The sequence below is a fragment of the Carettochelys insculpta genome, chromosome 18 (assembly GCF_033958435.1).
Source record: "Carettochelys insculpta isolate YL-2023 chromosome 18, ASM3395843v1, whole genome shotgun sequence".
NCBI classification, from domain to species: Eukaryota; Metazoa; Chordata; order Testudines; family Carettochelyidae; genus Carettochelys; species Carettochelys insculpta.
The window spans coordinates 14,534,613-14,548,608 of NC_134154.1; the positions used below are offsets into that span (position 1 = coordinate 14,534,613).

The window sequence follows — 13,996 nt, forward strand, 5'->3', positions numbered from 1 at the left end:
CTGAACTAAGGTCCATCAATCAAATTCCCCTGTGACAGGGTCCCCCTGCTCTGCATCCTCATTAAGCGCTTTGAAGTCAGTGGGATGGTTCCCATGATTAAAAGTAAACACATTCAGTCTTCTGATGTGTCAGGGTCAGAGTAGTCTGTACCTTACAGGATCAATCCCCAAGTGCTTTTTCCTCTCCTTGGCACAAGCTTAAGGGAATCAAGATTGTAAACTCAGACTACCACCCTGGACATTTCCAGGCAGTTTAACCAAAGCCCAGTCTGTCTATGGCTAACAGGGAACAAATTAAACAAAATCACAAATGCATATGTTAAGAGATGCTGCCAATTAGTTTTAAGCCCAAAATTTACACTTCCATACTTAGAACCTCCACCACCACCACAAAGTGGACCCTCATTTTTAGAAGCCCGAATACAAACAGAAATGTTTTACTGCAAGAGGATACCAGAACTGTTTTTCCTTTTTCTTTAACGTTCTGTGGAAACAAACAACAGAATCAGCTAAATAAAAAGGTGAGACCGCCAAGAAACAAAGACGCTGATCTGTCTAATTTCACTGTTCAAATCCAGTGAACTCAGGGGGCAGGGCGGCAGGGGGAGAATATCTTTATGTTGTCAGCAACACAGAAAAGAGAGAGGTTGGGAATATGGTCTGAGCACCAAGCATATTGGTAAACAATTTGTATCATATGTTATCTGTTTGCACATGCAGTCAACCCTCAATTCAGCAGACCCCAATTTAGCAGGCACCAGGAAGAGTGGATGTCTGCCCCTTCCGCTCCAAAGAAAGTTAACTGCGGTGAGTCGCCAGAGTGACTGCAAGAGCTGTTACTGCTGGAGGAGCCACCAGAGAGGCAGCAGAAGTTGCTGCGACTGGAACTGCCAGAGCAGCTGCAGAAGCAGCAGCAGGAGCCACCACAGCTGGAGGAGCTGCCTGAGTGGCTGGTGCTGCCACTGCCACAGGAGCCACCATACGCTCCTCCCACCAGGTGCGGGGTGCGTAAGGGGCAGGCAGCATTCGCATAAGCACCCCACCCCTGCTGGGAGGAGTTCATGGCAGCTCCAGCTGCAGCAGCTTCTCCAGAAGTGGTGGCTCCAGCAGTGGCGGCAGCTCTGGAATTATTTGCGGGGGGAGAGGGGGACTATGGCTAATAGTACAAGTAAACCCTCCAATTTAATGGACTTTCAGCATCAATAGGTACCCCTCCCCCGATTAGTCCGTTACATTGAGGGTTTACTGTGTCACTGCCATTGGCCAGGGACCTAATGGTAATACAGAGCATCCTTCACCTCTCAGTCTTCTGTTCAGATGTACCCAGGTCAGCTGGGACTGGACACAGGTACTACCTAATGGTTATATAGTAGCCTATTAATTAATGCGCATGAAATACTAAGATAACGAGCACCACGAAAAGCCTACAAGTAATTTAAACAAGTAAGTAAATAAAAATACAGGTGAAACTCATTTAGAAGTTTTACTCCAGCAAGAGCCTCTTGGACAAAGTGCATTTACTGCCATGCTAGATCTGCAATCTCATTTCACAGGGCAGATATGAACTGGGATATGGAGATTAAACCCACTTTCCCCAGCCCCACAGGTCCCTCAAAGACAGAGTGAACTCACACAGACTCACACAGCATGGGGAAGTCTACAGTCTCATACAGCAGGGGTGCGCAAAGCAGGGGGGCAAGCCTCCTCCATGGGGTGCAAAATTTTGTAAGGGGCACTCAACAGAATCAGCTGCTGGGTCACAGGTTGATTCATCTAATTAAAAATGCTGAAATGTATTTTTATCTATGTTTATTCAGATTTATATACCAATTGATAATGATTTTACATTGCACATACTTGTTTTCCTACACATCCTGAAATATTTTTTGTTGTCCATATAAACATAGCCAAAATCTCTGTCAGTTTGGATTGCATTAGACAGGTTGGGAGGCCTTGCTAATTGCAGGAATGAAAGGTGGGACCCAACACGAAAATTTTGCCTGCCCCTGTCATAGACCACGCTGCATTTACTCCATGGACAATGGGAATTTCAGCTGCCGAGAGGGTTCCAGCCAAGCAGCACTCGTAAGCACTATATCCACACAAAAGATGTTTATGGAAACCTCTTTTTTCTCTAATCAGCTTCTCCTGAAGCCATCTCATTTGGGACATTTACATAATGAGAGTAAAAGGGAAGGAAGAGGTGAAAAATGGTAAGCTCCAGGCTGAATGGCTGCTTGCTGAACAGTATTCCATTGTCACTACAGCAGCACATAATAAACATATTCAACACAACATGCTGCTTCTGACCTGCCTGCCCACAGAGCTTGGGGCTAGCTAACTTTTAGCAACACAAATTCTTTTCTGCTAACTTTCTGGCAATGTGATGCAGTAGCACAAAAGATCAGCACAACTCTGGGCAGCATATAGAGCGCCCCTGGGTGATGCTGGTTGGCACAAGAGCGGCTGTGTTAACGGTGATCAGTTCTGGGCACTCCACCATGAAGCCTCTGCAAGCTCCACGCCAGTCCCAAGCCTGGATGAAGAAGGAGGGTTGGTCAGATGAGTGTCAACACGCTGACCGTCAAACAACAATAAAAATTAAATCTGGTGCCAGTACAACTAAATGATAAAAGACGCCGACTTGGACGTTGCCTGGAAAAACAAGGTCCGTGATACCAATCAAGGGATCAGGGTTGGGTCGATGAGTTGACAACCCAAAGAAAATTACAACTAACACATATGCTATCCATTGGAACATGGAACATCTGAACACTGTGGGCAAATGGAAAATTAGAGCTGCTTTGGAAGGAGATGGAGAGAGACCAATGTCATATACTTGGACTGGCAGAGATGCATTGATGGCATCAGGAGAGATTTGTGGTTGCAAAGTCATCTGGTCAGGAAATGAAATGAAGCATGAAGCAGAAGTCGGAGTCCTGCTTAGCAAAACAGCTAGAAGAGCATTATTAGGATTCAAACGGGTGAGCGGAAGAATGATGGTAGCGAGATTCGAATCAAAACCATTCAGCATCTCAGTCATTCAGATGTATGCACCCACGTTGGACAGTACAGAGGAAGAGACTGGGCTATTCTATAAAGACGTGATAAAGACAGTAGAGGAGATACCAAAGAAAGATGTGTTCATCATCGGAGAAGATTGGAATGCGAAGGTTGGAACAGATAATGACGGTTGCGAGAAAGTCATGGGAAGGTTTGGATATGGACAAAGAAACAAATGAGGTGAGAAACTACTAGAGTTCGCTATAGAGCACAAGATGGTGATCTGCAACACGAGATTCCAACAAAAGGACTGTAAGGAAGTGGACGTGGCAATCGAATGACGGGAAGTCCAAGGACATGATAGATGTGATTTTGATAAGAAGATGGATAACATCAGTTCAGCAGTGGTGAACTTTCCAAGGATAAAGACTCAGACCACAGTCTAGTGATCACAAACATCAAGATAAAACTCAAAAGAAAACGTAAGACAGTTTAAGAAAAGAAGAGACATGGCAAGGCTATGTGAGGAACAAACAGGGAATGCATACAGAGCAGTGCTCAAAGAGACGATTAAGAATATCGCCACAGAGAAGGACCTAGATAAGACAGTCGCAGGGACAGCCACCGCTATAGAAGAGGCAATTGAGCAGACTGTTCCAGAAGAAGAGAAGATCAATAAGAAGTGGATTTACTCAGGAGATACTGAGGTTGGTTCAAGAGAAGAGAGTGTTGAAGATCAGAAGAGATATTTTCGAGATGGCGGAACAGCAATATAGGGTGAAATGCAATGCTGTAAGAAAAGCACCCAGAAAGGATAAGGAGAAATGGTTAGAGGAGCAACATGAAGATATAGAGAGGTATTACGGTGAATGTAAGACCAGGGAGGTGTATAAGACAGTTAGGAATACTAATAGGAAATGGCAACTGAAGCAGATGGTGATCAAAGATGAGAACGAAGAAGTGCTCATGAACAGGGAGAAGATTGTGCAGCAATGGACAAGATATTGCACCAAACTATACAAAGCACAGTTGGACCTCAGTGTCTCAGAGAGACTGATTGAAGAAGTGAAAGAGATATCTCCATCGAGGGCGAGAGTGATATTTCGAAGGAGGGAGTAGAAAAAGCAGTGAAACGACTAAAGAACAACAAGAGCCCTGGAAATGATAAGATCACGGGAGAGATGATCAGATATGGTGGAAAAAGCATGATTCAGGAAACTATGTAATACAACATGGAAAGAAGGGAAAGACCCTAAGGAATGGACAAGATCCATGCTAGTGACAATACACAAGAAAGGAAGTCCATTGGAGTGCAAGAACTACAGAACAATTACCCTAAGAAATCATCTAGGTAAGGTGCTGATGATGACACTGATGGAGAGACTAAGATTGCAAATAGAAGAACATATAGCAGACAAGCAAGCGGGGTTCAGAAAAGATAGAAATACCATACAGCAGATATTGGCACTAAGACTGATAGCGGAGAAAGCTTGACAAAAGAACAAGAACGTATAACACTTGCTTCATCGATTTTCAAAAGGCATTTGACACTACAGCTCAGAAAGTGACTTGGGCGGTGTTGGAGTTGTACAGAGAGGATACCAAACTGATACAGCTGTTGAAGGATAACAGCGACAATGAGGCGGCAGTGGTGAGAACATGAGGGGAGTTGGGAAGTTGGTTTAAAACGAGTAGAGGTACAAGATAAGGAGATCCAATATCGTCAAGTATCATCATTGCACATCTGCAGAGAGCGATAGAAAAGATCAAGGAAAAGGTAGAAGGGATATCTGTGCACGGGAAAAGAATTAACAACTTGAGGTTAGTTATCATTGAGGAAGATGAGGAGAAGCTAGTGAGAACAGTGCAGGTGCTAAACAAAGAAGGGAAGCGGCATGGACTGAGTTTGAACATCAATAAAACAAAACCAATGGTATTTGGAGATAAAGAAAATAGGAAGGAAGATCAGTGTAGGTGGTATTGAACTAGAAAATGTAGAGAAGTTTACATATCTGGGGGAGCAATGTAACCTATGATCTAGACTGTAAGAAGGAAATAGCATCTAGAATAGTGAAAGCAAGAGTGAGTTTGAAGGCAATGGATAAGATCTGGAAAAGCAAAGTGATTAGCTTAGGAACAAAGCTGAGTGTCTCGAAAACGTGTATTCAATAGCATTTTGTATGGATGTGAGCCATGGGTGATAACGAAAGATTGGAAAAGAAGAATATTGGCGTTCAAATTCTGAGAATAGGATGGATGCAGAAGGTCACCAATGAGGAATGATATAGGAAGATACAGCTGAAAGAGAACCTGCTGCAGAAGGTTATAAAAAATGGAAGCTACAGCTATTTGGGCATATTTGCAGAATGAACGACGAACACAGAATCAAGACCCTGGTATTCTGCATAATGGACGGCTTGAATGGGAGAGGCAGACCCCACAGAGAATGGGTAGATGATGTAGTAGATTGGTGTGGAGCTAGTCTACAGAAACTAAGCCACTCCACACTGGACAGGGAAAGACAGAAGGAAATAGCGAGAGAGGCATCAGACATCAACAGGAGCTGAGCCCATGATTATTGATGAAGATGATGAGTTCTGGACACCTCATAGGGAAAAAGGAGAGGGAAAATATCCTTTAGCACAGTGCAAGGGGCATAACATAGACTAACAAACCAAAAATAAAGATAGACAGTTTTCAGATTAAATACTAAGAATCTTTCTTAGAGGAAATCTCTGGGGCTACAGAACAGCCTATCAACATGAATGATGCAAGCCACAATGGTTATGTTTCTCATGCTTCATCCAGTCTCATTGTAAAAGAACAGAGTGGGGGAGGCGCTAGACATCTTAACAGACCTTTTAATTTCCAATGCCTTTGCTTGCAGTGTAATGTGCTTCCCCAGTAACGTTCCCTCTAACTTTTTTCATCCACATGTGGAATAAATCTTATGATGTAAACTGAGGCACATGTGGGTATGCACTACAAGTAGAAACGCATGCTGCTGGCTGGGGAGTACTCTGCTAATCAGCTGGGTGGCATTTGAACCTCTCCAGGATGGCTGCCCAAGTGCTCAGCTTACAGATAACACTGTTCTCCATTCTCATCAGCAGGGACACAGATGGAAGAACAGGGAAGAGGAGAGGCTGAGAGGAAAAGGAAATAGGGACAAGTCTTCTTGTTCCTGCACTGCCTGGATCCGGCTTTTGGGGAAGAAGATGCTGCTGTGTGAGGGTTCTAGCCCTATGAAAAGTTTGTTGTGTTTGTAGACAATACCTCAATTCTTTAGATATCCCTGAGGCTACAGTATGATTCCCAAAGATTTCATCAGCACCATTCAGAGAGCAACTGTTCTGACACTGCTGTCTTAAACCAACAGATTGATGAATCATCCCTGCTATAAAGAAACAAAAACAAAACAAAACACCTTCCAGGGGAAGGGAGGAGAAGGAAAGAGAACAACCGAAGAAATCCACAGCCATGTAGATCTTTGGCTAACCATTCCTGTGTCATTCCAAATGCCCCCACTGACCTGCATTCGCTGTATATGGTTACTGCAGGATGTGAACGCTTTTAAAGCACTCCACACAATGGTGGGTGCGGGTTTGGAAAACACAGATCATCTCTATAAGCCCCTGTTTCTCCATCCCGCAAGAGCAAAATAGTCAGAGGTAAATAGGAGTTTGGATATTTTCTTTGTTGAATAAAAGTGAAGCATTAATCTAATTTCCTAAACAAACGAGACAACCTGGCAATCAAATCAGCTTACCACTTTGCACCTCTCTCCAAGGATTAGCAGAGCACCATAATTATAATGCCCAATTTGATTTATTAAAGGAGGCTTCACAGAAAGGATGAAAATTCAATAGCTTAACAGAGAGAACAGGAGAGAGCGTGAGTGGAAGGCTTTGAGTAGGCCAGCAGTGTCTTAAATAAAAATATACGTAAATACAATTAGTGTTAGTTACAGTAAATTTATGAAATTAGGGAAGAGAACAGAGTGGAAACTCACATCCTAACCACCCCAAAAGCATGGCACAAATTAAATTAAGTTACTTCTATAATGGATTTGAAACATAACAGCCCTGAACTTGGAGGATATTAGACCTGCATGTGAATTTCATGGCTATAAAATGTGCAGAAAAAGCAAGCAGGGTTATAAAAAAAAAAAGCATAATTGAATATAAATTTCAAAATGATTGTGCTAAGGGAAAAATGGTTTTACTTCTCACACCTGAGCAAAGCACTGTTGATCTAATCGAGTCATTAGTCATTAAACAGAATGAATACAGATGGTATCTGCAATATGCACTTATCTCTATGGCCTTAAACACCCGTGTGCACCATACTGAGATTACACTGAACTCTGAACTGGCTCCAACAGCTAATTGTACTTTAATGGGTCACTCCTTAAAGGTATGGTTGTGCTCTCTCCATGTAACCTCCCTGCTCCTTTGTAAAGTTTGTTACTTCCACCTACAGAATAGTAGAAGAGACTCAGGGCAGCTCTATACTTGGTAAAGACATGCAAAATCAGTTTCTCAGGGATTGGCAGTCGACCCCACGATAGCGACACCCCACGTGACAGCATGGAGTAAGGGGAGGGGTCGATGGGGGAAACACTCCCATCAACCTTCCTTAATTCATTCAGGTAAGTCGATTTCCAATATTTCAATTCTAGCTACGCAACTGCCATAGCTAGAATTGCGTATCTGAAATCAACTTATTTTTCTAATGTAGACTAACCCAATGTAGACAATGAACCAAGAAAAGATGTACAGATAATTGGGGTGGGGTAGGGAATATGGGAGATACTACTGTTTCATATCAATGCTAACCACACTATCAGCCAGCAGAAAAGGCAGGTAACTTTGGATATGTCTTCATTATTCACTATGTAATGAGGGAAACATGAGGATAAATGCAGGAAGCAGAATGTAAGCACTAAAACTGGAATTTGGCCAGCACACCAGGGTCTATTACCTTCAGGATTTCTCAGAAAGTGCCAGAAGAGCCTTATGGACCACAAATGTCAGAAATCTTGCTTTTACATTTCATTTAAAAGATGGCAACTCCATTCTTCAGTACACAGTGTTGAGGCATTGATTCATTACTGACTCAGAGGGAGGAGTGATCATTACTGAACCACTAGCCTCGCTGCCTGCCTACATTCCCTCTAATGTTTTCCATCCATGGGCAGAATAAATTTTGTTACACGCACCAGGGCATGTGTGGATGTGCACCACCACCAAAAACACATGTTGCCAGATTTGAGCACTCTGCCAATCAGAAAGGTGGCATTTGAATCTCTTCTGGGTCGTCAGTCAAATGCTCAGCACAGGGAAGGCTGATGCCTACTACATTTCAAGTATGAGTGACATTACCTAAACAGCACTGAACTGATAGAATTCTAGCTTAGGTTTCAAAAAACAATCCAGTTATGTAATTTTAACCAGTGTGTGAACACTTGGTGCCACCCACATGAATGTTTAGCAGAAACATTTCTGCACAATTAAAAGGGTTAGAATGAAAAACACCAGTAAGAGAGAACAAGCTTAGGTATAATTATGCACTCATTTTCCACGAATATCTGAACAAAGTATTTTACTGGCACAAATATTCACAGAAAGCCAATTTCAAGTGTAAAATGCACGTATCTGCGGGAAATGAAGTTTACATTCACACATGTTGAGCAGTTGGAGTGGACATGACTGCACGCTTACCCTGCTAGTGAATCAAAACAATACTATGTGACTAATCTGAGACATCATAAATAAGTCACTCTGCTCAATTTTTTCATACAGCATACTGAACGAATCCTGGACGTACAGTGTTTGTGACAACTTCAGAGAGTGTTCTAAACCTGCAAAAACATCCTCACCAATCTCACTGAAGGAAATTGATTTGCAGCCAAAACGTTCACAAGCAAAACACAAACAAAAAAAGCTAAATTTGTCAGTTAAGTCATTTGTTGTGAGTTACTCCCTCCTCCCTAACAACAATCCATTTTTAAAATCAAAACACAAACAGAAAAGTCACCATTTTTAACAAGGAGCGTAATTCACCATCAGAACAAGCTTACAAGGTAAACTGTCTGTCAGATCTGCATTAGTGCCTGTGCTGGCAAAACTTTTGTCACCCAGGGATGTGAAAAACCTCACACCCCGAGAGACAGAAGTTTTCCTGGCATAAGTGCTATGCTGGCAGCACATTCAAGCCTCTCATTGAGATGGTTTTATTACGTCAACAGGAGAGCTCTGTCCTGCCGGCACAATGCAGCTACAGGAGCTGTACCAATGTGACTGTGCCGCTGTCAGCTTGTATTGTAGACATGACTAACTCAAGATCTGGTGCAGCGTCTTTCAAAAGAGTATGCTCTAGTTAAACCACAAATGACTGGGCTCAATGCAGAAGTCACCAGAGGAAGTTCCGTGGTGTACATCATGCAGGCGACTAGGTTCCATTACCATAATGATCCTTTCTTGTCCTTAAAAATCTATAATTCAATTAAAATACTTCCAGTGACTACAGAAACTAAACCTTTGCTGTCATCTAAGACACATGCAAAATCCCCACCCACAGAAAGGAAGGCTTATCTTGCTTCTTTGAAAAAGCTCCATTTTCTGGAATATTTTTATACCTGTTTTACACCACTGGGGGAATTCACTAAGAACAATGAATGGCAACACTTTACTAAACAGCCAGGCAGTTAAATTCTGCTCTGCCTGAGGGGACAGAGCCTCCCGCACACCAGCCTCCTCAGAACTACTCCAAGGCCTGTCCCTCCACGTCTGTATACCCAGGAAGCACAGAATACCCCCCTCTCTCTTATATACCCATGACTGGTTGCGCAAACTGACCTCTCTGCACTGCTGGGGAAGGACTCATGACTGCTGTTGGGATTTCCCTTTACTTCCCCATCAGAAGTCATTTTTCTGCGGGAAAGCAAAGAAATCTGCTGGAGCCATGAATTCTGCACACACGCACTGATGCAGAATCCCCCCAGAGTTACTCTCTTCACCTGAAGACGCACACCAATTCAGACAAGAGCTTTTGAGGCCATCTTCCTCATGCTTGTGACTTTCAGGGTGACTACAACAATTCGACCGCCACTACTAGACTGTTTCAATGCCCTGCCCAGCTGCAAATGCACAAGGGCACTGTAAGTGGCATGGGAAGGAAGGAACCAACCCTTTTTTTGTCTCTATTTTCATTATTTAAATCCTCTAGCTCCGTCCTCAGTCTTAAGTCACTGTTTGGCAGGGTGCAGAGGGATTTGATTCGTGATGTACACATTGGAGTCATATTTGCCAGTGCTCCTCAGACACCCATTAACAACCCTGCATTCCCCAGTCACAGGCACCAGTGAAGATGGCTGAGTTGACTCACAAACATGCACAATAGCTGTGTGTCACTCACTCTGAGACTCTGATGGAGAGGCAGAATTACGGGGTAGTTTGCTCCTTCCTAAGGTAACTGCCTCTCTCACTGTGCATTTGCTTTTTAGTTTTAGCCAATGGAATATCCTACCATGTCAGTCTACTCATTTGACTAAAATCCAGGCAGGGGATATTACTGAGCCCAGTACAATTAGCCAGGATGTTTCTAAACAGACATGTAAACGGATTTCAATCAGCAAAAAGAAGACAGCCACCTATCTCCAAGGCACAGTCACTTCCAAGGAGACAGAATTTGCCTACCTGCTTGGATATCTTCAAGGGGTGTTTCTTCTTCACCCTCTCTTTGCCTCGTTCCGCCTCTCTCTCAGAGCTCCCAGCATCATTATTATGGCCATTTTCACTAGGCTCAGCGGATACGTAGTTTTCAGATTCTCGGGGTTTCTTTCCTGGATGCCTCTCCCATTTTTCCTTTCGCTCTTGAGGCTTCAATGACATGTCCTTCTGTGGAGAGGAAAATATTAGAGAATAAAGCACCCTGAAGCTCTTCAGGTAAGCAGTAGAGTTTGTTATATGTTTGCACATCATCTAGCACAGTGGGGTCACACCTGCCATTAGGTTTTAAAGAGATCTAAACACTAAATAAAAAATAAAATTGGACGTTCTTTTAAGAAAGAAGCTGAAAATGAGCAATTGAGTCCTATGCAATACAAACAAAAATTAGATTTGAGTGGGATGAAGTTTCCCCAGGCTACGTGGGTAACAACTTCAGAGAACTAGTTATGACAAGTTCACTTCTGACTAATTCAAAAGCCGCACTTCACTCAACATCAAAACATCTCACAAGTAAGCTCTGTAAGGTTTCCTCAGCGTTAATCATTATGTATCATAGCCAGTGACAAAGTAAATTGTGAGCTGAATAAAGCATACAGGCTCTGACTTCAAAAATCTCCTTGCTGCGAAAATAACTTTGCCAAATATCAATGTGCTTTCCTTTATAGGGACACAAGTCAAAGGGATTTAAGTATGTGGCTCAAGTTATGTATGTGCATAAGTACCCTCCTGACTTAGGGCCAGAGTGCATACCTTGAAGGTAAAGCATTGAAGACATTGGAGGGGTGTGTAATCAAACAAAGGCTATGTCTAAACTACATTATAAAGTTGATTATAAGGCAGTTAGCTCAATTTTACTATGCCACTGTCTTCACTGTGAATGCCATTAGGTTGATTTTAGGGAGCACTAAGGTTGATATTATTACACTTACAAAGCAAGTCAGCATAGCACCAAGTTTGAATTTAAAAGGTTGGATCATGATAGTGTGGAAATGGCAATTATTTACATCGACTTCATTGGCCTCCAGAGGTGTCCCATATGTATTGCACAATGCTCCACAGTTAGGACTACAAGAGGGCTGTAAAGAGAGCTGGATAAATTCATGGCTGTTAGTCCAGGAATGGCTATTAATTAGAATGGGTAAGGAATGGTGTCCCTAGCCTCTGTTTGTCAGAGCCTATAGATGGATGGCAGGAGAGAGATTGTTACCTATTTGGTTCACTCACTCTGGGGAACCTGGCATCAGCCACTGTCAGCAGACAGAATGCTGGGCTGGACGGACCTTTGATCTGACCCAGTATGGCCTTTCCAATGTTCTTATGTTGAGTATTGTAAGGACTAAGAGAGGTTAATGGGAGAGTTTCTCCCATCTACCTCCTTCAGTGAGGACGGTCAGGTAAGTTGATGGTAGATACATCAGTTCTAGCTACTCAACTGCCATAGCAAGAATTGCATATCTACAAATGAGTTTAATGCCTAGTGTAGACCTGGCCTAATTCTCTCAAATGCTTTGAGGATTCACATTCCCTATTCATTTTTCCTATGTTCTAATAACTGAATCAGATTAAGAGATTCATTCAAACCTCTACTCATGCCAAAACGTGTAAACTTCTGACAGAAAAAGTCTCTCTTTTCAAATGCACGGGCCACAGCTTTTGACTCCGTCACAATCACTCCACCAACATTCATACTGGGTCTGGATTTAATGCACCCGAGGCAGAGGTCATTGCTGAACCTTTGGCCGTTATTCTTGAAGACTCTTGGTGATCAGGAGAGATCGCGGATGACTGGAAAAAGGCAAACGTAGTGCCCATCTTTAAAAAAGGAAAGGAGAACAATCCAGGGAGCTATAGACCTGCCAGCCTTGCCTCAATGCCTGGGAAAATAATGGAGGGACTTTAACGTTTAACCAGTTAACTAATGAAATGAGATTTTAAAGGGGGTGTGGGTGTGGGTGGGTTGAGGAGATGCCACTAGCCCCTTTTACACTGGTTAAACTTTAAATTTAACCAGTTAACCAATGAATTGGGGGGGGGCAGCTGTGCTGTAGTGCCCCTTGCCCCCCTCCACAGACCACAGCTGCTCCAGCCTGGCTGGAGCATCTCCCACCCACAGTGCTCCTAGGCCTGCCATGGACCAGGTCTGTTCTAGCCACACTGGAGCGCCTTTGCCTGCTGTAGGCTCCATGAGGCTGGAGAAGCTCCTTGCCCACATTGGGTGGGGGGCTGCTCCGATGCCTATCAGTTAGCCAGTAGCCAGTAAGCTTTATCCATTTCGGATGAGGCTTACCTGTTTACCCATTAACTGTTAATATCGCTAAGTGCACATCACACTAAAGAGCAAGCTGTAAAAAAATCAGCAATGTCCCCTAGGAGTGCAGAGCAAAATGTATATGGATCACAAAGCCTGTAAGTATGTAGAGAGCACCAGGAAAATGGTGATTCTCTGTGAATGGTAAAACTAGGACTTTATCTCAGGTTTTCAGTTTCAATATCTCTCTGTAAAGCAACAGTTTGCGGTGCCACTTGAGAAGGTCACACCCTCCTACTTGCTGGGATGTTGCTAAGACAGAAATAGACTTTTTAAGCTCTGGTAACTAATCAAAAAGTAAAATAACTGGAAATTACATTGCCCTGCTAGTCAACTGATGCTCAGACAGCCATGCAAAATATTAGAAACAAAAGCCACTGGAAACTTGTCTGGGTCAGCTTTTAGTATGAATTTATGGGGAGATTTTTTGACGGCACTGTCACTGCTACTTGTGCCTTTGAAAAATTCCCCCTTATTGTTCAGTTTGCATTCACTGACAAGTTCTGTTAGGTTTACAAAACTTTCCCATACACTTAGACTGGTGAATGATTTCATGTGAAGTTCACATCCTGGCAATTTAAAATTTTGTTCTGAGATGTGCGGATTGTTCCAGCAAAGAACTGAGAGTGAAATTATTTCAGGGGATGCCATCACAACTGGATCAAACCCATAGAAATAATACATTTGCCCCCAAGCGTTTTACAAAGGTTAATGAATTAAGGTGCATTGTGACTTAGACCCTGGGACCTACACCCAATTTTCTTAGGAAGAAAATACAAGTAAAAACCTGAGGGGTTGAGAACCTCGACCATAGGCTCAGCACACATGGCAGAGCCAAGGATCTCAGTTTTGGATCTCAGTTTTGTCAGCCACAAGCCAGGATTTGAAGACTATTTTTCCTTCTGGAGAAGAATACTAGTTAACCCAGGAACACTGGTGGCAGGTATAAGAA

The 13,996-nt window shown here is 43.0% G+C and overlaps 1 protein-coding gene across 11 annotated transcripts in view; it reads right to left on the reverse strand.

The window, feature by feature from the left end:
* FBRSL1 (fibrosin like 1) overlaps window positions 1-13,996 on the reverse strand; it is an 866,837-nt gene that overhangs the window by 607,839 nt on the left and 245,002 nt on the right. For all 11 annotated transcript variants that reach the window (XM_075012787.1, XM_075012779.1, XM_075012788.1 and 8 more), the window contains exon 2: window positions 10,704-10,904. In XM_075012787.1, the coding sequence (XP_074868888.1) occupies window positions 10,704-10,904 (201 nt within the window). The remainder of the gene's footprint in view (window positions 1-10,703; window positions 10,905-13,996) is intronic.